Source organism: Oryx dammah, unplaced genomic scaffold, assembly GCF_014754425.2.
Source record: "Oryx dammah isolate SB20612 unplaced genomic scaffold, SCBI_Odam_1.1 HiC_scaffold_2, whole genome shotgun sequence".
NCBI lineage: Eukaryota > Metazoa > Chordata > Mammalia > Artiodactyla > Bovidae > Oryx > Oryx dammah.
Window position 1 is genome coordinate 20,255,541 of NW_024070186.1, and position 27,951 is coordinate 20,283,491.

Genomic DNA, 27,951 nt, shown 5'->3' on the forward strand with positions numbered 1-27,951 from the left:
AACACCCCGTCCAGGGTGGTATCAGACAGTGCCAAGTAAGGAGTGACACCAGGAGCAAGTTCTCTCCCTTCTATGATGTCAGTGGGGACCACTCAGTGATAAGAATACGTCTCTCTCCTCAGGTATCAATGTAGGTGGAGTGGGAACCTGGACTTCTACCTACTGGCAGAGGTAGTGCAACCCTTTCCTCTAACTGAGTACTGCCAGATAAACCCAGCTAAAATAGAAAGTTTAAATAAGGTCTCATAATATAATATGAAAATGTTTAGGTTTTAATAAAAAATCATTTGTCATGTCGAAACCCAGGAGGTCTGAAAATGAATGATTATGTGAACATTGAGGTGACAGAGATGTTATAATTTCTGACAAATACTTTAAAGCAACTATAATAAAAATGCTTCAGTTAGTAAATGTAAACACAGTAGAAACAAATGAGAAAATAGAAAGTCTCAGCAAAGAAATTTAAATATTAGTAATGAAACAGAAGAAATAAAGAACCAAATGGATATTTTATAACTGAAAAATATAACAATTTAAATAAAAACCTCAGTGAATGGGCAGTGGATGGTTTAGCAAAATGGAGGAGACAAAGGAACAAATCAATGAACAATAAGACAGGTCAATAGAAATTGATCAATCTAGACCACTGAGAGAAAATAGAGCAAAAAATTCTTTTAAAGACTAGCATTAGGGACATGTGAATTATAACAAAATATCTAACATTTATGACACTGGAATCTGGGAAGATGAGAAAGAGGGCAAGACTGAAAAAATACTCAAAGAAATAATGGCTGAAAACTTCCGAAATTTGGCAGGAGACATAACCTATAGATTTAACAGGCTGAGTAAACCTAAAGCATAATAAATCCAAGAAATCCATGCCAAGACACATCACAATTAAACTTCTAAAAACTAAAGACAGAATTTTAAAAGCAGCCAGTAAAGAATGAAAATATATGCATATGCCAGGAGGAAATGGCAGGATATTTTTCAAGTGCTGCAAGAAAAGAATTGTCAACATAGAACCTTATACTCAGTGAAGATATCCTTGTTGTTCAGCCGCTCAGTTGTGTCCGACTTTTTGTGACCCTCCTTAAGGAGGAGAAATCAAGACAGTCTTAGATAAAGGAAAACAGAGAACACTTGCCTATAGACCCTAAATAAGAACAGCTTAAAAAAGTCTTCTAAACAGATGGGTTAAAGGGGAACCTAGGAAAATCAGGAAGGAATAAACCATGAAAAGAAAAATACGGCTACAGAAATTGATTTTTCTTTTCCTCTTGAATTTTCTACACTATGTTTAATGTTTAAAGTAAACATTTTAATACTATGTGATGTCATTCTACATGTACATAGAGGAAATATTTAAAACAATTATATTATAAATGGTGGAGGTTAAAGGGAAGTAAAGTTTCTTCATTCAAACTGGTCAAATGATGATACCAATAGATTACTGAGATATATACATACATATATTAATATATGTATTATTATTATATATTATATGTATTTATATTATAATACCCAGAGCAATCTCTAAAAGAGTTTACAAAGAGATACAGTCAGAAACATTCTAGATAAAGCAAAGTGGACTTCTAAAAGTGTTAAATTAACTGATTGGAATGCAGGAAAAAAACCAGAAACTAAAAACAAACATAAAATGGCAGACTTAAGCACTAGCCTTACACCTGTGGTGGATTCATGTCAATCTATGCCAAAACCAATACAGAATTGTAAAGTAAAAATTAAAAATAAATAAATAAATTAAAAAAACAAAACAAAACAAAAAAAAAAAAAACAAAGACAATGAACTAAAAAATGTGACCCAACTAACTATATGTCATCAAGAAATTCACTTCAAATATAATGATATCAGCAGGTTGAAAACAACCTACCAAAAAATGAAAAAAATATATCATGCAAACATTAATCAAAGGAAAGCAGGAGCAGCTATATTAATACCAGATAAAAGTAGACTTCAAAGTACTGAGAATTACTTGGAGGTCAAAGCGCAGAGACAGAGAAGGTCATTATATAATGATAAAAGGGTAAATCCTCATGAAGTCATAGCAATCCTAAATGTGTATGCATCAAATAACTGAACTGCTGAACATGTAAATAAAAAACAGAAAGAACTGAAAAGAACAGTAAACAAATCCATAGTTCTAGTTGAACAGTTCAACACCCCTCTCTCAACTATTGATAGGACAATTAGAAAATCAGCAAGGATATAGAACTCAACAATAACATCAACCAATAGGATCTAGTAGATATTCACAGAACACTCCACCCAACAAAAGCAGAATCCACATTCTTTTCAAGTATCCAGAAAACACATAATAAGATAAACCATATCTTAGTCTATAAAGCCAACCTCAACAAATTTTAAAGAACTGAAATAATACAGAATGTTTTGTGACCACAATGGGATCAAAATTAGCAAGATAACCTCTAACACTTGGAAATTCAGTAACACATTCTCGTGACCCACTTCCATGTATCAAAGAGAAATTTCAAGGAAAATTGAAAAATACACTGAATGGAATGAACATGAAAATACAATACATACAAATTGTGGGATACAAATAAAGCAGTACTGAGAGGAAAATTTACAGTGCTAAATACATAGACTAGAAAAGTAGAAAAGTCTATCCAAGCTACCATACCAAGAACCTAGAAAAACAGAGCAAAATAAGTCTGAGGAAAGCAAAAGAAAAGATATCATAAACAGCAGAAATCAATAACACTGAAAACAAAAGAGAAAATGAAACAAAGATCTTGTTAATATTAACTCATATCAATTATTATATTGTATAATTTTATATGTTAATAGTTAATACATATTCTTTGAAAAGAGCAATAAATTTGACAGACCTCTAACTAGACAGACAAAGGAAGGAAGGCACAAATAAACAATTTTGTATCCTTTAGGGGATATCATAGAAGACTTTGCAGACATCAATAGGACAATAGGAGAATATTATGAACAACTCTTTGAACAACTCTTTTTGTAGAACAGCATCACTATGAACAAAGCTAGTGGAGGTGATGGAATTCCAGCTGAGCTATCTCTAATCCTGAAAGATGATGCTGTTAAAGTGCTGCACTCAATATCCCAGCAAATTTGAAAAACACAGCAATAGTCACAGGACTGGAAAAGGTCAGTTTTCATTCCAGTCTCAAAGAAGGGCAATGCTAAAGAATGTTCAAATTACCACACAATTGAGCTCAATTCATACGCTAACAAGGTTATACTCAAAATCCTTCAAGCTAGGCTTCAATGTATGTGAACCAAGAACTTCTAGATGTACAAGTTGGATTTAGAAAAGGCAGAGAAACTAGAGATCAAATTGCCAACATTCATTGGATCACAGAATAAGTAAGAGAATTCAAGAAAAAGATCTGCTTCATTGACTATGCAAAAGCCTTTGACTGTGTGGATCACAACAAATTGTGAAAAATTCTTAGAGTTGGGAATACCGGACTACCTTACCTGCCTCCTGAGAAACCTGTATGCAGGTCAAGAAGCAGCAGTTAGAACTGGACATGGAACAACAGAATGGTTCCTAATTAGGAAAGTATGTCAAGGCTGTATATTGTCACTCTGCTTCTATGCAAAGTACATCATGTGAAATGCTGGGCTGGATGAAGCACAAGCTGGATTCAAGATTGCTGGGTGAAATATTAACCACCTCAGCTATGCAGATGATACCACCCTAATGGCAGAAAGCGAAAAGGAACTAAAGAGCCTCTTGATAAGGGTAAAAGAGGAGACTGAAAAAGCCAGCTTAAAACTCAACATTCAAAAAACTAAGATTATGGCATCTGGTCTCATCTTTTCATAGCAAATAGAAGGGGAAAATGTGGAAACAGTGACAGATTTTATTTTCCTGGGCTTCAAAATAACTGTGGATGGTGACTGCAGCCATGAAATTAAAAGATGCTAGCTCTCTGGAAGAAAAGCTATGACAAATCTAGACAGCATATTAAAAAGCAGAGACACCACTTGGCTGACAAATATCCATAGAGTCAAAACTATGGTTTTTCCAGAAGTCATGTATAGATGTGAGAGTTGGACCATAAAGAAGGCTGAACAAAAAAGAATTCATGCCTTCAAATTGTACTGGAGAAGATTCCTGAGAGTCCCTTAGACAGCAATGAGATCAAACCAGTCAATCCTAAAGGTAATCAATCCTGAATATTCATTGGAAGGACTGATGTAGAAGCTCCAGTACTTTGGCCACCTGATGGGAAGAGTTGACGTACTGGAAAAGACCTTGATGCTGAGAAATACTGAGGGCAGGAGGAGATTGGGGCGACACAGGGTGTAACAGTTGGATGGCATCACTGAGCCAGTGGACATGGGTTTGAGGAAACGCTGGGAGATAGTGAAGGAAAGGGAAGCCTGGCATGATGCAGTGCATGGTGTCACAAAGAACTGGACATGACTTAGCAACTGAACAACAACATGTTTGCTACAGTACATTGCTTCAGTGGTGGATATTTTGATCAGTTTCCCTATCACAGTGATGTTCAACATGGTAGCCAATAATCATATGCAATGTGAAATATGTTTAGTCTGAAACAAGATGTATTATACATGTGTGAAGTGTACCCCTAATTTAGAAGAATCAGTTTTTAAAAGAATGTAAAATATCCACTAGTAATATTTTTATATTGATTTCATGTTGAAATGATAACATTTCAGATATATTGGATTAAATAAAATTATTAAAATCAATTTCATCTGTTTCTTTTTACTTTTAAAAAATGTAGCTACTAGAATATATTTGGAGAAGGAAATGGCAACCACCTCCAGTATTCTTGCCTAGAGAATACCAGGGACAGAGGAGCCTGGTGGGCTGCCATCTATGGGGTCACACAGAGTCGGATACAACTGAAGTGACTTAGCAGCAGCAGCAGCAGAGAATTTTAAATTACATTTCTGGCTTACACTATTTATTTCTGTTGGATGGCACTGTCCTAGAGGTTGAAACCAAGCTCTGAATTGACAATGTCAAACAAAACTCCAGCAGTCAGTGTCTTTTTTTAATGGCTATCCAACTAGGTAACAACAGACTGGTTCCAAAATGAGAAAGGAGTATGTCAAGGCTGTATATTGTCACCCTGCTTATTTAACTTATATGCAGAGTATATCATGCGAAATGCCAGTCTGGATGAAACACCAGATGGAATCAAGATTGCTGGGAGAAATATCAATAACCTTAGATACGTGGACGACACCACCCTTATGGCAGAAACTGAAGAAGAACTAAACAGCCTCTTGATGAAAGTGAAAGAGGAAAGTGAAACAGTTGGCTTAAAGCTCAACATTCAGAAAACTAAGATCATGGCATCCAGTCCCATCACTTCATGGCAAATAGATGGGGAAACAATGGAAACAGTGAGAGACTTTATTTTCTTGGGCTCCAAAATCACTGCAGATGGTGACTGCAGCCATGAAATTAAAAGACACTCCTTGGAAGAAATGCTATGACCAACCTAGACAACATAGTAAAAAGCAGACTTGACTTTGGCAATAAAGGTCCATCTAGTCAAGGCTATGGTTTTTCCAGTAGTCATGCATGATGTGAGAGATGGACCATAAAGTAAGCTAGTGCCAAAGAATTGATGCTTTTGAACTGTGGTGTCACAGAAGACTCTTGAGAGTCCCTTGGACTGCATGGAGATCCAACCAGTCAATCCTCAAGGAAATCAATCCTGAATATTCATTGGAAGGACTGATGCAGAAGCTGAAACTCCAATTCTTTGGCCACCTGATGCAAAGAACTGACTCACTGGAAAAGACCCTGATGCTGGAAAAGACTGAAGGCAGGAGGAGAAGGGGATGATATAAGTTGAGATGGTTGGGTGGCATCACCGACTGGATAGGCATGAGTTTGAGCAAGCTTCAGGAGTTGGTGATTGACAGGGAAGCCTGGTGTGCTGCAGTCCATAGGGTTACAAAGAGTCAGACATGACTGAGTGACTGAACTGAACTGAATTGATCAAACTAGGCGATTATAACTTCATGAACAAACCACCATATGCAATAATATCTTAGCTTTAGAATAAAGGAAAGTGGTCCTAGGTGGATCTTTACAGGCCCTCAGTTCAGTTCAGTTCAGTTGCTCAGTCGTGTCCGACTCTTTGCGACCCCATGAATTGCAGCACGCCAGGCCTCCCTGTCCATCACCAACTCCCGGAGTTCACTCAGACTCACGACCATCGAATCAGTGATGCCATCCAGCCATCTCATCCTCTGTCGTCCCCTTCTCCTCCTGCCCGCAATCCCTACCAGCATCAGAGTCTTTTCCAATGAGTCAACTCTTCGCGTGAGGTGGCCAAAGTATTGGAGTTTCAGCTTTAGCATCATTCCTTCCATAGAAATCCCAGGGTTGACCTTCAGAATGGACTGGTTGGATCTCCTTGCAGTCCAAGGGACCCTCAAGAGTCTTCTCCAACACCACAGTTCAAAAGCATCAATTCTTCAGTGCTCAGCCTTCTTCAAAGTCCAACTCTCACATCCATACATGACCACTGGAAAAACCATAGCCTTGACTGGACAGACCTTTGTTGGCAAGTAATGTCTCTGCTTTTGAATATGCTATCTAGGTTGGTCATAACTTTTCTTCCAAGGAGTAAGCGTCTTTTAATTTCATGGCTGCAATTACCATCTGCTGTGATTTTGGAGCCCCCCAAATTAAAGTATGACACTGTTTCCACTGTTTACTCATCTATTTCCCATGAAGTGATGGGACCAGATGCCATGATCTTTGTTTTCTGAATGCTGAGCTTTATGCCAAAATTTTCACTCTCCACTTTCACTTTCATCAAGAGGCTTTTTAGTTCCTCTTAACTTTCTGCAATTTGATCTCTGGTTCCTCTGCCTTTTCGAAAACCAGCTTGAACATCTGGAAGTTCATGGTTCATGTAGTGCTGAAGTCTGGCTTGCAGAATTTTGAGCATTACTTTACTAGCGTGTGAGATGAGTGCAATTGTGCGGTAGTTTGAGCAAGGGCTTCCCTGGTGGTGCAGAGGTTAAAGCATCTGCATGCAATTTGGGGGACCTGGGTTCGATCCCTGGGTTGGGAAGATCCCCTGGAGAAGGAAATGGCAACCTACTCCAGTATTCTTGCCTGGAGAATCCCATGGATGGAGGAGCTTGGTGGGCTACAGTCCATGAGTTGCAAAGAGTCTGACACGACTGAGCAACTTCACTTCACTTTGAGCATTCTTTGGCATTGCCTTTCTTTGAGATTGGAATGAAAACTGACCTTTTCCAGTCTTGTGGCCACTGATGAGTTTTCCAAATTTGCTGGCATATTGAGTGCAGCACTTTCACAGCACCATCTTTCAGGATTTGAAATAGCTCCACTGGAATTCCATCACCTCCACTAGCTTTGTTCATAGTGATGCTTTCTAAGGCCCACTTGATTTCACATTCTAGGATGTCTGGCTCTAGGTGAGTGATCACACCATCGTGATTATCTGGGTTGTGAAGCTCTTTTTTGTACAGTATTTCTGTGTATTCTTGCCACCTCTTCTTAATATCCTCTGCTTCTGTTAGGTCCATACCATTTCTGTCCTTTATCAAGCCCGTCTTTGCATGAAATGTTCCCTTGGTATCTCTAACTTTCTTGAAGAGATCTCTAGTCTTTCCCATTCTGTTGTTTTCCTCTATTTCTTTACATTGATCGCTGAGGAAGGCTTTATCTCTTCTTGCTATTCTTTCGAACTCTGCATTCAGATGCTTATATCTTTCCTTTTCTCCTTTGCTTTTCGCTTCTCTTCTTTTCACAGCTACTTGTAAGGCCTCCCCCAGACAGCCATTTTGCTTTTTTGCATTTCTTTTCCATGGGAATGGTCTCGATCCCTGTCTCCCGTACAATGTCATGAACCTCTGTCCATAGTGCATCAGGCACTCTATCTATCAGATCTAGTCACTTAAATCTATTTGTCACTTCCACTGTATAATCATAAGGGATTTGATTTAGGTCATACCTGAATGGTCTAGCAGTTTTCCCTACCTTCTTCAATTTAAGTCTGAATTTGGCAATTAGGAGCTCATGATCTGAGCCACAGTAAGCTCCCAGTCTTGTTTTTGTTGACTGTATAGAGCTTCCATCTTTGGCTGCAAAGAATATAATCAGTCTGATTTTGGTGCTGACCATCTGGTGATGTCCATGTGTAGAGTCTTCTCTTGTGCTGCTGGAAGAAGGTGTTTGCTATGACCAGAGCATTTTCTTGGCAATACTCTATTAGTCTTTGCCCTGCTTCATTCCACATTCCAAGGCCAAATTTGCCTGTTACTCCAGGTGTTTCTTGGTTTCCTACTTCTGCATTCCAGTCCCCTATAATGAAAAGGACATCTTTATGGGGTGTTAGTTCTAAAAGGTCTTGTAGGTCTTCATAGAACCATTCAACTTCACGTTGTTCAGCATTACTGGTTGGGGGCACAGACTTGGATTACTGTGATATTGAACGGTTTGCCTTGGAAATGAACAGAGATCATTCTGTTGTTTTTGAGATTGCATCCAAGTACTGCGCTTTGGACTCTTTTGTTGACCATGATGGCTACTCCATTTCTTCTAAGGGATTCCTGTCCGCAGTAGTAGATATAATGGTCATCTGAGTTAAATTCACCCATTCCAGTCCATTTTAGTTTGCTGATTCCTAGAATGTCGACATTCACTCTTGCCATCTCTTGTTTGACCACTTCAATTTGCCTTGATTCATGGACCTGACATTCCAGGTTCCTATGCAATATTGCTCTTTACAGCATCAGACCTTGCTTCTATCTCTGATAGATGATCTAAGAAGAATTAAATGGGTGCTCTAAGAAGGCACCAGATTTATTTACTAGGAGAGAACTTTGATAAAGAACTTTTTGCTTTAGTGCCTGGAATAAATTAGAAGGCAGCTGGAAAGGATCTCCAAATTCAGGGAAGTAGAATGTTACTTTGACAAATTAAAAAAGGGAAAAAAAGCTAGCCCAGATTTTTATTTGACCTGTTCACACATCTCTTTAGGTCTTGCCAGATCATTTCCTTTATGCCAAATGCAAGAGGTTTTCAGAGAAGGGAAGCATATTTTTGAAAAGCCCAGGCTTGTAATGCTTGCTACATTAAGTTTACAAAATGGAAAACAAATTTCTCTTTAGCACAGTATTAAAAATCTGTCATGAAAGCAGCACTTAAAGAGAGTGCTTTTGTATGTTCAAGATGCCTGTAGGTAAACCTTTCTGTTCCTCCTTGCACCCTTCTCGGGGTTTGGGTGGCAATTTTGAGAAGAGTAATATTCATGAAGTTACATTTGATACCATGAACAACTCTTTAGTTTTACTCCAGCAGCATCGTGGAGTTGTATTTATAGCCTCAAACTTTCACACCATTTTACCTCCTTGAGTGCCCATCCAACAGTTGAACACTTGCCCTCACTGTTTACTAAAAGGGTCTTATACAAATTATTCCCAGGTATGTGCCATAAAGCACGCTATATTTTTTCATAAGAACAATGTTATAACTAAGTCATAGATTTGCTAAATAATATTTCATAAAAAAGAAAGCATGGCCTGTAAGAATTCACGGTAAAAAATATACTGTAAAATATTTATAAGGTTGTCACAAATGAACTTTATAACTCCTTGTATAGTTGAGACAATCTTATAAAATGTACTAAAATATACATGTACAGCAAACATGGATACAATTTACCACTACAAGTTTGACCTAACAGTATATGTTAGCAATCTTAAGTATTAAATATTTAATAATAATTTTTCTTACCTTCTTAGAAGGGCTTTTAGGGGGATGATTTGGCTATCTCATTGCTCTTAAGAAGTTTTCCATTTCAGCTTAAAGCTCCTTTGAATATTTCTTGTAAGCAAGGAAGTCTGATATGGTAGCATCTTTTCCCTCTTGATAAATATTTTCTAATTTGGATTATAGTGCCTGGATGTAAGTATTGTTCTTTGTAAACAATAGGCTCAGTAGTACATAACTTAGAGGTAAAAATTCAAAATATCATGAACACCCCAGCTAATGCTGGTGACTTTTCTACTTGCATTTCTCCAGTGACAGGGAGCTCACTTCTTTATAAAGCAGTCCTTTCCGTTTTTAGATCTCTTTCCTTTCACTGAGTTTTGGGCTATTTTCCTATATCTCTCCATTTATCTGTTTTAATTCCTCCACAGAGCCAAAGAATAAGGCTTCATTCTTCCTTAAAACAGCCCTCTCATGTCCACAGAGAGGGCTACTGTATGAAGTTCTCTAGAGAACGAGAACCGGAGAAAGTTGAACAAATTATTGACACTTTGTGTGCTGAAGTGTTGAAGCACTTAAGGAATTATTAAATATTGCACAAAGATAACTATCTCTCAACAGCCTATATATATATATTCACACATAGCTTGAATCTTAGGATTTTTCATTAATTTTTATTGGAATATAGTTGCTTTACAATGTTGTGTTAGTTTCTGTTGTACCAAAGTGAATCAGTTACATGTATACATATATCCCCTCTTTTTTGGATTTTCCTTCCTGTTTAGGTCACCACAGAGCATTGAGTCCCTTGTGCTATACAGAAGGTTCTCATTAGTTATCTATTTTATACATAGTAGTGTATATATGTCAATCCCAACCCTTCTATTCATCCTGCCCTGTCCCGCCTGGGTATCCATGTTTGTTTTCTACCTCTGTGTCTCTATTTCTGCTTTGCAAATAAGTTCACCTGTATAATTTTCTAATTTTACATATAAGTGGAATCATACGTGGAATATTATATGATATTTGTTTTTCTCTTTCTGACTTAACTCTGTATGACAATCTCTAGGTCCATCCACATCATCAGACTACATTTAAATACAGACTACAAATAAATATATTTTGTGGAAAAGAATCACCTTGTTTATGCAGAGGAAATCTCTTTCTGACCAAATAATGTTATTTTGGTTCAAGGTTAGTATAGTGCATTGGGCTACAATAAATTCAAATAAGTAATTATTCTTACATGTGAATAAAGTTTCTTCTTAAAGGCCACCCTTTGGTTTGCTCGTTCACACATGATCTGTAAAGCACGTTCAGCCAAACCTATTGTTCTCATACAGTGGTGGATTCTGCCAGGTCCAAGCCGGCCTTGGGCAATTTCAAATCCCCTACCTTCACCTGTGAGAAAGAAAGGAGAACATGACCACAGCCTATTTCTTTTGTTATTTATACAGATCCTGAGAAAATAATGAACTATCCTCAATAAAAATGGCATTCCAGTAGGAAAAAAGTAAGTTCTGTAATAAGGTTCACTATACATTTATGGAACTTTGATTTCTAATACATAGAAATGTAAACCACCATCATTAAAAACTCAGATCAGATTCAAGAACTGTCTCTTCAGTACCTACTCTGCATAAGTTTTTTTGTTAGTGTTGCAATGGTTACCAAGGTAGATAAGAAACAGTCCTGAGTTTAGAAACTAGAAGAGGGGCAAGGATGCTAGGGATAAGGGATATGGAGAAGGACAAGAAAGGCATGGGAGGAAAAGGTATCTGTTCATCATGGTAACCTGAGGGCCTGGCAGGATCAGGGGCTTATTGAATGGATGAGATAAGGACTACAAGAACCTTCTTGAAAGAGGTGGCATCAGAGATGTTCCCTGAAGGTTGGGTAGGATTCCCAAGAGGATGGAGTCATTCAAGGAATACAGTGTTCAGAAACTACTGAGGTTTTATTAAAACAAGTAGAGGCTTGACGATCATGTTTTAGGAAAAAGTATGTTGCTCCGAATTGTATAATTTTTGTATTTAGCTATGTTTTCAATTGATGTGACACCATGTCAAATACTTAAATAAAACCTTATTATTGTTATTATTATTGTTATTATTACCAAAGGAAATAATTTTCCCTTATAAATGGAGTAAACAAGAAGGAAAGTATCTAAATTATGGTAGACTTCACATCTATTTCAGATTTAGACCTGAAAATGGGAATCATTTGTTCAATTTATCTCACCTAGTATTAAATTGGTGGCAGGAACTCGCACTTGATTGAAATGGATCTCAAAATGTCCTCCATGGAAATTATCTATAAAATAGAGAATGAGAGTTTAGAGAACAAAATGAGCTGACAAAAAGGTAGTCAGAGATAATTAATCTACTGAAATATGATTCTCAAAGAGAGTGGAATTTATTTTTTTTTTATTTTTTATTTTTTTAAGACAGTGGAATTTAAAGGCCTCATATGTCAGACATTTCTAGGTAGATCTGAGCCCTGAACCCCCAGTGCTGTGCAGCCCAAAAAACTTATCAACTGTTTAAGAAATTTTAGATATCATTTCATCCAGAGGTTTTTAATGGATTCTCTGAGATTGTAGAGCTGTGAAAAAGAAGACGGCTCCATAGCTCAAATTAGATCATCTTATTATTGCTTTATTATTGCTTCTTCTTTGAAATTTTTAATATACAGGCTTCTGAAGAGAATTTTGCTTGGGAAACAAAAAAGAAGGTTTCAGGGGTTCAAAATTTGCAAGTGAATTATGTAATTCTTTTTTATCACTGTGGAAACCAGTGCCTGAAGATGTAAAGAACCTGCTTGAAGGAACAGAGCAGGTTTAGCATTAGAGACAAAGCCAAGGCTGGACCTGCAAGTATATTTGCTTCCAGTCTAGGCTTGTTTGCCTCTTGAAAATGCTGGCATGTGACAGAGACTGGGAACACATCCACACTTTGTCTTTACATCATCCTTCCTCCTCGCCAAGTTCTGGAGATAATCTCCAGTTAACTCCCCACCCTTTTCCTGTCAGAACAGACATTAATAATCAACTCTGTCCACACTATTTCTTTTGGCCTTGGCACAGAGAGTTGGAGAGATACTGGTGAAACAGTCATACTGAAATTTGAAACATAGGCTCTACAATGGTGGGTATTAATAGCCAACCAACATTATAAACCCATTTTCATGGTCTTTTAGGCTATTGTTCTATAACCCAACCACTTAACCTGTGGGTACATTTTCTAGCTGCAGCCTATAAAAAGTAACCCACCTCTTGAATATTTGCATTAGCCACATTTAACAATAGAGAGAAAGCCAGGGTCACCACAAAACCTAAAGTTCAGTAAACTTTTAAATAACATTTATCATTTGCTGACAGCTACCTAGCTTAGTTACATATCTGTATTTATCCTCTGTCTCTGTTCCGCAGCACGTAAGCTCCACAAGGGCAGAGATCTTAGTTTACTGTGTTCACTATTGTATTCTAAGCACCTGTAACAGTGCTTGTGTGTGTGCGTGCATGTTAAGTCGTTTCAGTCATATCTGACTCTTTGCGACCATATGGACTGTAGCCTACCAGGCTCCTTTGTCCATGGGATTCTCCAGGCAAGCATACTGGAGTGGGTTGAGTGCTCAACAAATACTTGCAGAGTGAGAAACCTGAGCAGCAAGGAAACAGTGAACATGAGACTGAGCAAAAGTATCCTTGCTTCTTAGACATTCCACCCAAGGACAGAAGGAAGGAAAAGTTATCAATCAAAACCCTTTGCTTATTAACTCTTGTAGGTAGATTAAGAAAGTTAAAAATGAATATTACTGTGAGTTACTTAATTTTTCACATCTATTTCACTAACCCTTCCTCCTGGATGATGAAAAGAAGACTGGCAGACAGAGTTGCTGTGCCTTAAATGCCAGTTTGCCCTTTCCCCAAAGCAGACAAAATGTGGTAGAATGCTGCACCACCTCTCTTTTCATTCGTTCTATTCTGAACTCCACTGGTAATTTATACTAAGGGTCAAAGGATTTCTAAGAATCCATCTCATGCACTAAAATGTTATCTATTTCCTTCAGAGTTACTGCATAGTCTAGGTTTCCTACTTGCAAATACACAGACAAGTTGATTGAACACTTACCCAGGTAGCCAAAAACTGTCAAGGGCCTTATTATTTCTACTCCAGATGTGTTGATGGGAACAAGAATCATGCTGTGTTGTTTGTGTCTGGTCAAAAGAAAAGTAGATGTTAGGAAGTTTGCTAAGTGGAAAAATAAATGTTAGGTGGAGACTCAACTGTCATCTTTTCATTGTTGCTATCATGTAATCATGTAAGTAATAATGTCTGGAATAGGAATTGTATAAAAATCATTAAGTACATTCAGATGCAGGCTGTGATCTGGAACAACAATGATTTGAAAATATGTGAAAGTTATTTAATTGAGGCTTCTCCTTGCTCAGAATGGTAACTGGGAACTGATATTTAATATATTAAACATTTTAAGATTATTGCCTTGGATCTAAATATCTAATCAGTTAATTACTTACAGACAGTTTTGAAAAAGTTTATATATCTTATAACTGGATCCAAACAGCTTTGAGAATTCAGCAACACTTTTTAAAACAGGAAATTTCACAGTGAAGAATGTATACCAACACTTCCTAAAATGTTTTCTAAATATATCTTTAGCAAAATAATTGTGAAACAACAGATATATGACATTTAATATCATGATATACTTTATATTATTATAATTTATGAGCCTAAATAGTGAATTTTAAGTCAATTAAGTGAGTACAAAAAAAGATTGACTCTTATTCCTCATAGATTTCTCAATCACTATTGTTTTACTACCTGGTTTCAGAGTTATTGTTAATTCTTCCCATAACAATTGCAATTTTGCACTTTGGATTCCCAGCTCCTAAAACCAGAGAGACAATGAAAAGAATACATCATAAAAAGAAATTTTTAGTCTGACATTTCACACTAAAGGTTCTAATCTTTCTAAGTTTACCTCTGGCAAAAAACAAACACATAGGAAGAAAGCCCTTGATCATCAAAACAAGAAATGCTTATGTACAAAACTGTATATCACTCAAGAAAATGGACTAACTTAGGCCAAGAATGGACTTTTTCAGTGAGAACTGCTGCATGTAAATAACCAGAAGTCAAAGAAGCCATGAAAGAACTGCAGCCCTTAAGACAAGGTGATGGCTCTCCCATTCATACCATTTCAAACATCAGCATGCTGGAAAGATTATGAACTTCTTCTAGCGTATTTCCTCCTGTTTAGATCTCATATTTTCTGACCTATGGACAACAGTACCAAAACTCATGATATTTACTCCTCAACCAGTGACTGAGAAAGACTTAACTTCCCTAGCCATGGAGTTGGATGAGGGTGAGTCTGTTTCAATTAAACAAACTGAAAAGCATTAATCCATCTACAAACAATTAGAAATTTGAATACTTACTGGATATGTAACGATACTAAGTAATTTTAGGTGTGCTAATGACATTGTGGTTACATTTTTAAAAGAGCTCTTATTGAGATGCACACTGAAATGTTTGTGAGAGATATAATGTGAAATCTGGGATTTATTTCAAAATAATATGTGGAGAGGAGGAAATGGGAATAGGGATGAAGCAAGGTTGGTGCCCTGAAAGTGTTTTCCTGCTTCTTCATTTAATGAATAATTTTCCATTGTATTCTGGACATAATAATTCCTTTGTTTTGAAGACTCTGGATTCTGTTTTCTCTCTCTGAAGACGGTTAATATTATTGTTTTAAGAGGCAATTAACTTAGATAGTCAAACTGCAGAGTCCGTCTCAGTTAAGGTGAATGAGAGGCCACATTTCACTTTAGCTCTTTCATTTAGCCGCAAGGTGCTTTGAGTCTGCTTTGTGAATCACTTTGATTCATGAGTAAGCCAGAGACTTGGGCAAAGCTTACACAGGAAACAGAGCTCTCTTTCTCTGGTTTTCTCCTTTCCTGGAGTCTCACCCTACTCTATCATTTTTCTGGGAGCAATGGCTACCTTACTATCCTCTAGTTCCTTAGGACACAAAGACCTGCATTATCTAGAGAAGTTTCAGCATTCTCACACCACATTGAGTCCTTAGGCCAAATTCTTAAAATGAGACCTTGGACCCATTTCATCTTCTAAATTCTGACTCTGCTACAAAACCAGCCTGTCTTTGGTCACTCTACAGGCTCTTCAGGTAGTTATTTTTTGTAGTTTTTTAGTTGTTATCTGTGAGAAGGTCAATCTTAGGTGCTTAATCCACCACACCAGAAATGGAACTCCCCTAGAGTTTTTAAAACTTTGCCAAAACCAGGTTTTCACTTATCTCATATGATGGTTTCTTAAATCAGGTACTTATCATTAGTGTCAGTTGAAGTTTTAGAAATGCAATGATCACCTCAAAATATGATCAGATAAGAGGCAGAATTAGGAATCTTAGAAGCTTAAAAAATTTTAAATCAGTAAAACCAAGAGCTTACCATTCTATTCCCCTCAATTATTCTATATTGTGAATTATACATGTAAAGTAAAATACGGTTAAAGTTAAAATATAATTGTTTTAAAACCAAAGCTCTAATTTGGGTTTCTTCAAATTTAATGGAAACTATTTTTTTTCAATCAGTTCTGAAAGGACTCTTTATAAGAAGGATGTATCAGCTGCTACATCTTCCAGATTTTAGTGAAAAAAGATCTCCCCACTCACAAATCTCAAAATTAAGTTTTAAAAATCTCAGATGTTATACTCTTGATGTTGAGTCCACTTGACTATCCTCATTTATTGAACGATGTTTGACTTTCCAAATTGTGTTTAGTTATTTTTACAAAAGTGTGTCCTTCTGATTTTTACAGGTGCTAATAAAGAGAAAATGAATTCCACAATTCTGAGGATCAACCCAAAAAACATTAGGATGATTCAAACAGTAGACGATAAAACTTAAATTTCAATGTGGATATTAATGGAAATTTCTTATCTGAAAATGTTGAGCAGAGGGAATTTTTTTACCCTTGATTGACTCTGGTTCTACAATGTTATGCAATCATGCTTTGATTTTTTCTAGAAATTATAGACAAAAGAATCTTTTCCAGAAAGGCTTATTTTTAATTTTTCAACTGGATATTTTTCCACTTGCAGTTTTTTAGGTTTTACTTGTAGGAAGACTTGAAGCTCTAAGAATGAAGAGTCCGGCCACTTGCTCCATATAACACATTGTCTCCTTGGTGGGTGTACGTCTAAAAATCAGATTAGGACATAATGGTATGACTTGGGGTTCATTTCGTTAGAGATCTTTTCTTTGTCCACTTTATCCTGGTAATCAAAACCACTTTGGGTACATCTTTTAAGGATTCATGGATGTTAATCCTTCAAAAGTAAAGTCTTCTCTATAATTCCCTTAAACCCTAACTGAAAGCACTCCTTTTCTAATTCCATATTTTTTTCTCTAATATTTCCCAATAGGATTTCTTGTCCTGCTCTTTTTGTCATGAAAAATTGTTGCCACAACTTTAAGTACTCAACATGTTTCAGATATTAGGTAAATTTTGATGAAACTCAAGAAACTAGGAAAAGAGTTCTTCAATTCTGCTTTGCCTAATCTAATATGGAAAACAATTCGGATTCTAAAAAAGTGAAACTTCTAAACTGGCTCTCCTTTTTGGGGTCATTGAATAGAGGAAGTAAGGATGAATACATAAGCTGTAAATTTTGAAATATTTTGATTTAACCTTGATGTTTCAGAAAATGGGAAAACCCTCTCACAAATATATCATCTCATCTTAGCTACAAGCATAATTTGGCAGGTACAGCTGCTGAAATGTCCTTCTTCTAAAGAGTTTTTGTTCTCATGTTATTTTAATTAATGGACAGGATACCAAATGTCACAAATTAAATATATTAAAGGAAATCTGAATAGATCAGAAAGCATTTAAATATTTATCTGCTGTGTCACAGGCCTTCATGAGTGAAAACAGATGGCACAGATAAAATAATTTTGGTTTTAATCCAGACTGTGTGGTATTTCAAGACTGTTCAAGTGCCAGGATTAAGTTAGGCTGAAAGGGACATTTTCTTGATATTTGCTGATGAGTTTTAATTTCACACATTCTTACAACCACATGACTATCAAACAAAATCATTCTATACCACAAGGAAATATGACAGGTAGAGAAAAACATAACTGTTGAGTATGGATATGGTCTGCAACCATAAGGAAAATGATATAAACAATAATATAATATGAAGTACAATTAGTCATTTACAAAGCATCAAGGTTATTTCTACCAATATCGAACTCCTGATGTGAAATATATAAACTTCATTTGGTCTTACCATTAATACTAATGAAAAGTGAAAGAGTGAGTCACTAAGTCATGTCTGACTCTTTGTGTACCGGTGGATCATAGCCCACCAGGTTCCTCTGTCCATGGAATTCTCCAGGGAAGAATACTGGAGTGGGTAGCCATTTCCTTCTTCAGGGTCTCCCACATTGCAGGCAGATTACACCTGTGGTGGATTCATCTCAATGTATGGCAAAACCAATACAGAATTGTAAAGTAAAATAAAAAATAAATTAAAAATTAAAAAAAATAAAAATAAAAATAAAACCAATTATGTGTTAAGTAACATTTTACAATGAAATTTCTGCTTGTTAAAAAAAAAATGTTTATCAGACAGTTAAGGGGAAAAAAAGTGGGCTTCCCTTGTGGCTTAGCTGGTAAAGATTCTGCCTGCAATGTGGGAGACCTGGGTTCAATCCCTTGGTTGGGAAGATCCCTTGGAGAAGGGAAAGGCTACCCACTCCAGTATTCTAGCCTGGAGAATTCCATGGACTGTATAGTCCATGGGGTCACAAAGAGTCAGACACGAATGAGAAACTTTCACTTCATTGAGGAAAAAAAAGAAAATCTCATGTGTTCCCTTGGATTATATGTGCTATTGTTAATAGGGGAAACAACCTTTGAACTTTACTTATTCTTCCTCTAGGAAGGTTTACATCTAAAACGTATTCTATAAATGTTACATGCTGTCACTGCTGCAAAATATAGTTGAATCAAAATCAGGTCCAAATAGATCAGAATTGAAATTTTTAAAACATTAAATAATCAAGACATAAAAAAACTAGAAGAAAAAACAATTTGGTATCTATGAAATTTCTGAATGGAAAAGAAATTTTAAACCTCAAAAATAATAAACGTAGGAATTCTCTTGTGCTTCAGTGGCTAGGAATCTATGATCTCACTGCCAATGGCCCAGGTTCAATCCTTGTGTGTGGCCAAAAAGAAAAAAATAAATTAAATTAAAAGAGAAAGACTGATTGGCTGATCTGTATTAAACTACTGTATAGTAAGAAACAAAATTGGGCTTCCCTGGTGGCCAACAAAGGTCAGTCTAGTCCAGTGGTCATGTATGGATGCGAGAGTTGGACTGTGAAGAAGGCTGAGCGCTGAAGAATTGATGCTTTTGAACTGTGGTGTTGGAGAAGACTCTTGAGAGTCCCTTGGACTGAAAGGAGATCCAGCCAGTCCATTCTGAAGGAGATCATCCCTGGGATTTCTTTGGAAGGAATGATGCTAAAGCTGAAACTCCAGTACTTTGGCCACCTCATGCAAAGAGTTGACTCATTGGAAAAGACTCTGATGCTGGGAGGGATTGGGGGCAGGAGGAGAAGGGGACAACAGAGGATGAGATGGCTGGATGGCATCACTGATTCGATGGATGTGAGTCTGAGTGAACTCCGGGAGATGGTGATGGACAGGAAGGCCTGGCGTGCTGCGATTCATGGGGTTGCAGAGTCAGACACGACTGAGCGACTGAATTGAAGTGAACTGGTGGCTCAGCAGTAAAGAATCTTCCTGCCAATGCAGAAGACACAAGTTTGATCCCTGGGTCATGAAGATCACCTGGAGGAGAAAATGGCAACCCACTCCATGGACAGAGGAGTCTGGTGGACTATGGTTCATGGGGCCACAAATAGTCGGACATGATTTAGCAACTAAACAATACCAACAAAGAAACAAGACTAGAGCAAACAAACAAACAAAAAAAAACCTCAACAATTTAGGAAAAATATCTCACATACAGCTGGCAAGGGAAGGGGAATGGTGCTGAACTGGTACTGAATTACAAGTTTTTTAAGACAGCAAAACGGTAGTGGAACAAGACATTCAACTGGCAATGTTCTAGGGAAATAGATACTTTCATACATTATTGGTGAGAGTACAAAGTAATACCATCCCTATGAAGTACAATTTGGCAACATCCATCAAAATTACAGATTCACTTAGTCTTTAATCCACCTATTCAAATTCTGAGATTTATCCTACAGATATAGCTGCTCCTGAACTTCCTAGACGTTGCTAGTGGTAAAGAACCCACCTGCCAATGCAGGAGATATAAGAGATGGAGGTTCAACCCCTGGGTCGCGAAGATCCCCTGGAGAAGAGCATGGCTGCCCACTCCAATATTCTTGCCTGGAGAGTCCCATGGACAGAAGAGCCTAGTGGGCTACAGTTCATAGGGTCACAAAGAGTCAGACATGACTGAAGTGACTTAGCACACATGAATGAACTGAGAGAGCAAAGAATTGGGCATAAATCAATATCCATCAACAGAAGACAATTATATGGATGTGTCCATATAATGGAACCCTTCTTAAAAAAACAAGAAAACATTCTAAGCAATGATTTGAAAGAACTCTAACATTATTCTATGGAATGCTATCTTTCGTGTAACAAGAAAAGTGATAGTTAGACATGGTTAGTCCCATCTTCAAAATCCCTCAGTAAGATTAAGATTAAGTACAATTGCCTACTACATCTACAAAGATGCTCTCTATAACATTATTTGAAATAGCAAAACACTAGAAAAATCTTATAATAGTTGAACAGTAAGGCAAATTATGATAATCCACACAACAAAATATTATTTAGCTACTAAAAATGTCATTTATAGGGAGTTTGGCATAACATAAAAATGTCATTTATAGGGAGTTTGGCATAACACTTAAGCAAAAATGCTAAGTAAAAAACTCATATACAGGACTTCTCTGGTGGTCCAGTGGTTAAGACTCCACACTTCCAGTGTAGCAGTCATGGGTTTGACCCATGGTGAGGGAACCAAGATCCCATAAGCCATGCAGCACGGTCAACGCCCACCCCCCCAATCATATAAAACATTAATTCAATGTGTAGTATGGATATTAAAGAGTTGCATGTGACTGAGCATGCACACACACCCCCACCTGCCTGTGATAACCACATATCTGATCTCTTTTTTTTAAATGGTTGTTTGTTTTCAAAGTACAATTGACCTATGACTTTATATTAGTTCCCATTATATGACATAGTGATTGGATATTTCTATACATTTTAAAGTGACCACTATGATAAATCTAGTTATGATATGTCACCATACAAAAATTACTTATTGACTATACACCTTACACTGTACATTTCATCCCCATGATTCATTTATTTTGCAACTGGAAGTTTATAATTCCTTCTTAAGAGTTTATCATCTCTTAATCTCCCTCACCTATTTCTTTCCCCCATCTTCCTCTTCCCATCTGGCAAACATCTGTTTTTTGTTTGTATCTATAACTGTTTTTGTTTTGTTCAATGTTTGTTCATTTGTTTTGTGACAGTACTTTAAATAGAATAGTCAGAGGCTGCCTCAATGAGGAGGTGGCGATTGGACAAAGACTTGAAAGACGTGAGGGAGTGAACCTTGTGGATATTAAAAGAAAGCACATTCCGGGCAGATAGAGGAGCCAGTACAAAAGCCCTAAAAAGGAATGTGCCTGGTACATTTCAAAACAGCATGGAGGCTGGTGCGGCAGAATAAGCAAGCAAAGGGGTGAGTAAAAGGAAATAAGTCAGAGAGGTAATGAGGGATGGAGGCAGACCTTGTGGGAACTTGTAGATCATTCTAAGAATTTAGTGGAAGTTGCTTGTTTGCTTCCTCCTGGCCCCAAAATACATAAGAAAAAAAAAAGAATAAGAGGTAAGAGAAAGCGAAAGACCAGAGAGTCTAGAAAGGGCGTGCATATATGCTCAGTTGCGTCTGACTCTTTGTGACTCCCTGGACTTGGGCTCCTCTGCTCATGGGATTTCCTAGACAACAGTTCTGGAGTGGGCTGCCATTTCCTACCCCAGGGGATCTTCCCTGCTCAGGGTTCGAACCTGTGCTTCCTGCATCTCCTGCATTTGGAGGCTGATTCTTTACCACTGGGCTGAAGAAGGAATTCATGGGGCCTGGACTCCATCTTAGGCCTGTTCATGCTGGTCATGCTCGGCCACCTTTCCAATGGACTCTGAACTCTGTGTTTAATGCCTATGAAAACACAACAGAAGGATAAGACCCCTCCAGACAGGGGAACCTTGAAAATCATATCTAGGTGACTCATCACCGAAGAGAAAACATACACTAATCACCCCTTCCTCCAGACAGGCCATAAATTTTTCTGTATCTATTGGGGTGTGTAACCTCAGGTTTATTGATTATTGGCTAATTGTTTGACTGTTTGAGCACATGAGCACACAGCACGTGAATGCTGGGGTTTTGGGGATTGTATCTTCTTGGTTTATGTAAGTCTCAAGGAATTTGGGGTGGTGGGTTCAGATATGTACACATGGGGTATAAAAGATTTTCACAAATGCTGGTAGGGGTCCTTGGCTAAGAGGAGACTCTGCCTTGGGCCCACCGGTATAATAAACTGCACCCCACTATCTGCATTGTCCTTCTGAGTGAGTTTGTTTCCCGGAATGCGTGGTTACAACAGAGCCACCTGGGAAGCCCCTAGAGAGGGCAGGGATAATATTAAGAGCAGTATCCTTCATAAGAGATCAGAGTAATGATCAGCTATGGTAAGGAGAAGAGATGCCTCCTTTGAAGAATTGTGCTAGAGCCTCCTAAGAAAGGCTGAAAATACTCATCTCTTAGCAAAGTTGCCCTCAGTGAATTCACATTGGTAGCTGAAACTGGCCATGGTGGGAGTATTTACACCATGAAGAATGGCAAACACTGCAAATCTAGGTAGTTTTTTTCTGGTGAGATGGTTTAGCTTCATGCAAATAACTCTTCCTCAAAGACTGGTAGACAACAAGGAGGAGAACCTGGCTGTACCCACAGACACACACTGTCCAAAGGTGGAGACCTCAGTGACCTAGAGCTTCTTTTCTGGGAATCAACAGGAATATTAGATCAACTGCTTAGAGAAAAAAAGGAATGGGTCTGAAATAACTTCTAAGCCTAGTCTCCTCTGAGAAAGTAAATAAGGGAATTGTTATGCAAATGTGAGGAGAGTCCAGGTCAAACAGCCTACTAGTGTTAAATCTGCATGCATTTCTTTCTCTAACTTTCATTTGTTTGGAAATGGGGGGAGGGGGAGACAGTTGAGATAGGCTTCCCAGGCAGAAGGATATGAAGTTTGTGGCTGGTCATTGAAGATTACAAGAAGGCACAAGAATTTAAAGTCATGGGGAAAGGCATACTCTGGGGTCAAGGACAGAGGAGGAGTTCAGTGAAACCAAGGAGAGTCTCACAGTTTAAGTATTAATAAAATATAAAATGATCTGGTATAAAAATTTAAATTCTACTAATTACTCATAATTTATTTTTGATAATTTAGTCTTCAAAAAGATAATTGTCTTAGTTACAATCATTTTTGTTTTCTTTCCTAGATAAAATAATTTTAGACAGTATTTGTCTAGATACTACCTACAAGTACTTATTAGCTGCCTTGAGGTGCTCTGGTGAATTCTCTTGGTTTGGCAGTCAGTACCTCAGCTGCAGACATGTTCCCATTCCCTTCAGTTAAGTGGAAACTTGGAAAGGTCTGTAGCTTTTGAAACAAGATTGAATTCCTTCAAGTTTATAACCAAGGATACTTAAGAACTTGGATATGACTTCACAGGACGGTTATATATAAATAGAAGATCAAGTGCTCACAAGATTACATTTCCGGAAAGCCCTCCTGGATGTAAGACAAAGGCGGGGTGTAAAAACGAAAACAAAAGTAGTCTGAGTTAGAGAGTGTCATTTGATTTTACTCTCTGCATTCAAGATTGCTCCTGTCTGCCTACTGAAACAGGTTGGTTTTTTCCTTTCTTTTTCATTCAGAGTTGGATATGACTTTTTTTTAAAGCCCAAAGATTTTGTATATTTACCTATGCAGAGGGAGTCGAGGCATAAAAGTTTACATGTGCAAAAAAGAGCTATTTGAAAAGTTATACCCTTCAACCTTAAAAATATGAATATAGCTAGAAGAAAATATTATTTTAATACCATCACTTGCCTATAAAGCTTTGTTAATAACAGGTTTTGCTATACCATTTTTTTTCTTGCTATTTGTTTTATAAACACCAACTTTTAAAATTCTTGTAATAATTATAAAGGCATTTAAATGTGTTTCTATTTATCTGCCAGAAGGATCACTTCTGCAAATAATTTCCAGTCCTATTTTTTATTTACTCATATTTTTAGTATGATTAATTCTTTTAAAATATCTTTCCTTAATATCTTTTACTGTTTGGCCATATTATACCTTATCACCAGGTTCAAGATTTCTGTGATAAAAGGGAAGGAAAGAACAAAGTTCATATTGTGTTAATAATTAACATATAAGAAAATGAACACTAGAGTGGTCTTCTAGATTGAAACTTTTCAAATAACTATAAGGATAAAACAGTCATTTTAAATTGTGAGCACCTGGTTTTTATAAAATGAAAGCAGTTCTATGTGGTATTTTTCCTCTATGTAGCCTTCTTCATTTTGCTTTACTCATTTACAAAAGGTTAGCAAGTATAAGAATATTCTTTTGAAAATGTAGCATAAGCTGGTGTACTGTTTTGAAAATAATATCTTCATTAATGATTCTATAAGAACATTTGAGATTCTTCCAAGGACAAAAAATAATCCAAGGAAGACAGAAGGGCTAAGGAAAAAGCATAACAAAGCTTAGCACTAATAAAAACACTAAAAGTTATTATTATATATATTTTAAAATGTGAATTTTGTGCAAGCTTATCTTAATACTACAGGGTATTAATTGACAACATAGTAGAATAACTTAATGATGAGACACGAGATTCCTGGAATATCATCTTTCCATTCCTAGAGTAACAGCTTTATACTTACTAGTAAACGTTGTAGTTGAGAAATATTTGCTGGCAACCTAGAGTGTAACAGGCACTCTCTTCAGTTATTAATTACAAACAGAAATCCAATAGGTCACAGTCTTAGGGAACTTAGACCATAGAGGGAAAAGATAGTCTGGGAAACTCCACAGGACCAGGTCAGTTCTTTGATATGTAGACACAACTGATACATAGATACAGTTATTGGATTGGGAAAGTCTTCTAGAAAAGTGAAATTTGAGTTAACTGAATAGGAAATGGCCTTTCAAGGGACGGGAAGGAAATAGCATATCAGATAAAAGAGCAGAATGAGTAATGATGTAGATGCATACTACGGCGCATGGTGTGTGCCCCCAAACCACTGGCAAATCAGTACTATCATCGTCTGCAGTGTAAGGTGTACAGTAGAGGGGGTACAGGAACCATGGGTAGGACTACATTAGGGAGCCTTGGGTATCACGGTAAAGAACTTAGATTGTATCTTTCAGAGAGATGTGTCTTTTAGGTGAGGAGCTAAGCAGGAGAGTGATTAAGACTGACATTTTAGAGACAGAGCACACTGATGGCAGTAAGAAACATGTTTTTGACAAGAAGTGGTAAGAAGGAATGACAACAGTAGGATACCAGTTGGGAAGACATTGTAATAGGCCAGGTAATAATGTGGCTGAATTATGTGAAAAGGAAGAGACAGATTTGAGACCTATTTGGAAGGTAAAATCAGAATTTAGGGGCAGACTGAAAATCTTGGGTGAAGGGATGACGATAAGAGAGGAATCAAGGATGGTGCAGGCTTAAGGCTTAGGTGACTAGTGGAACAACAGTTCTATCAAATAGTAGTTTACAATCAGCATGCAGTGGCAAGTTTTGGAGGGAAGCTAACTAGAGGAGACTTCGTTTTATAAAAGCCAACAACTAAAACTAAGTACAATTCTGAGATAATTTAACTTAATTTAAAATAAATTCATGAATAAATATAAGTAAAATATTTATTTTAAATAATTTATTTTAATTTATTGTTGATATACTGCATAAGAATCACAAAGTTGTGTATCTAAAAGTTTTAGGGCTTAATGATTAAGAACATTTCCCAGGGTATTATTTTTTATCTTCCCTCTGTAAATCCCATTTCCTGTACAGACTTGTAAAAACAAGCAATGAAAAACTACTCTTGAGGATATACTCCAATGTGACTTCCATTAAAGAGTTTCAAAGAGTGGCAGACTCAGGCTCACATATGTTATGGCAACAAACTATTCTCTAATAAAAGCATAAAACATATGCTAGAGCAGAAGTGTTTCTATTTAAGCAATATTAAAATAAATATACTGTATTCTTTTTGCCATTTAGATTGGAACCATGGCTTTGGAATACAACCAGTCAACAGATTACTATTATGAGGAAAATGAAATGAATGACACTCATGACTATAGTCAGTATGAAGTGATCTGTATAAAAGAAGAGGTCAGAAAATTTGCAAAAGTTTTCCTACCTGCCTTCTTCACAATAGCTTTCATCATTGGACTTGCAGGCAATTCCACTGTAGTGGCAATTTATGCCTATTACAAAAAGCAGAGAACCAAAACAGATGTGTACATCTTGAATTTGGCAGTGGCAGATTTATTCCTTCTATTCACTTTGCCTTTTTGGGCAGTGAATGCAGTTCATGGGTGGGTTTTAGGGAAAATCATGTGCAAAGTCACTTCAGCCTTGTACACAGTCAATTTTGTGTCTGGAATGCAGTTTCTGGCTTGTATCAGCACAGACAGATACTGGGCAGTAACTAAAGCTCCCAGTCAATCAGGAGTGGGAAAACCATGCTGGATCATCTGTTTCTGTGTCTGGGTGGCTGCCATCTTGTTGAGTATCCCTCAGTTGGTTTTTTATACAGTAAATCATAAAGCTAGGTGCATTCCCATCTTTCCATACCACCTAGGAACATCAATGAAAGCATCAATTCAAATCCTGGAAATCTGCAGTGGATTTGTAATACCCTTTCTTATCATGGCAGTGTGCTACTTCATCACGGCAAAGACACTCATCAAGATGCCTAACATTAAAAAATCTCAGCCCCTCAAAGTTCTGCTCACAGTGGTCATAGTTTTCATCGTCACTCAATTACCTTATAACATTGTCAAGTTCTGCCAAGCCATAGACATCATCTACTCCCTGATCACTGACTGTGACATGAGCAAACGCATGGATGTTGCCATCCAAATCACAGAGAGTATTGCACTCTTCCACAGCTGCCTCAACCCAGTCCTGTATGTTTTCATGGGAACCTCTTTTAAAAACTACATCATGAAAGTTGCTAAGAAATATGGATCCTGGAGAAGACAAAGACAAAATGTGGTGGAGATTCCTTTCGAATCTGAAGATGCTACAGAGCCAACCAGTACTTTCAGCATTTAAATATAGGACCCAACTGTCTCTTGCTTCAATACACATGAATGATGCCTCCCGCTGAGAACATTTGCATCTGCATCAAACATCTGCATTTTTCAGAAATTCAAATTTCAAACACTGTAGTGGCAACATGTAGCAAAGAAGAGGTTGGGGCGGGAAAGGGGAGTGGGGTAGAAGCCAAGAAAAAGAGGAAACAAAATAATAAATTCATAAAACATAGAAATTAAAGCTAACAATATAAGAAAATAGTATTAACAGTCATACATAAGAAAAACACTACAAGTTAGGTCATCTAAAACAGATTATTAAAGAGGTTTAATTTAAGGGTCATTTACAGTTATTTTATCTAAATTTTAATATAACAATTTTCCTGCATAATTTTAATACTTGAATAATCATGCAGCAACATTTAATGACTTTTTCTTTTTCTTGTTCCTAATGTGTAAGTGATTTCATAAAACTTCAGAAAGAGTAAAAATTAGCAATCAGAAATAAAAAAATAAGCTTTCTGGCTGTCTTTTTCTTTGTTTCTAATGTGTAAGTGATTTCATAAAACTCCAGAAAGAATAAAAACGAGCAAAAAAAAAAAAAAAAGCTTTTATGGCCATTTTAATGTATTACTAGTAAGTTTC

General features: G+C 37.0%; 2 protein-coding genes across 2 annotated transcripts in view; one reads left to right on the forward strand and one right to left on the reverse strand.

Annotated features, from left to right (window-relative positions):
* ACAD11 (acyl-CoA dehydrogenase family member 11) overlaps window positions 1-27,951 on the reverse strand; it is a 119,665-nt gene that overhangs the window by 11,336 nt on the left and 80,378 nt on the right. The window contains exons 14-17 of the mRNA XM_040232753.1: window positions 14,612-14,678; window positions 13,898-13,983; window positions 12,006-12,077; window positions 11,011-11,165 (exon numbers count right to left, since the gene is read on the reverse strand). Of these exons, the coding sequence (XP_040088687.1) occupies window positions 11,011-11,165; window positions 12,006-12,077; window positions 13,898-13,983; window positions 14,612-14,678 (380 nt within the window). The remainder of the gene's footprint in view (window positions 1-11,010; window positions 11,166-12,005; window positions 12,078-13,897; window positions 13,984-14,611; window positions 14,679-27,951) is intronic.
* ACKR4 (atypical chemokine receptor 4) lies at window positions 23,629-27,804 on the forward strand. The gene is made up of 2 exons (XM_040232756.1): window positions 23,629-23,871; window positions 26,264-27,804. The coding sequence occupies exon 2, from the start codon at window positions 26,273-26,275 to the stop codon at window positions 27,323-27,325; it is 1,053 nt and encodes a 350-aa protein (XP_040088690.1). The 5' UTR covers window positions 23,629-23,871; window positions 26,264-26,272; the 3' UTR covers window positions 27,326-27,804.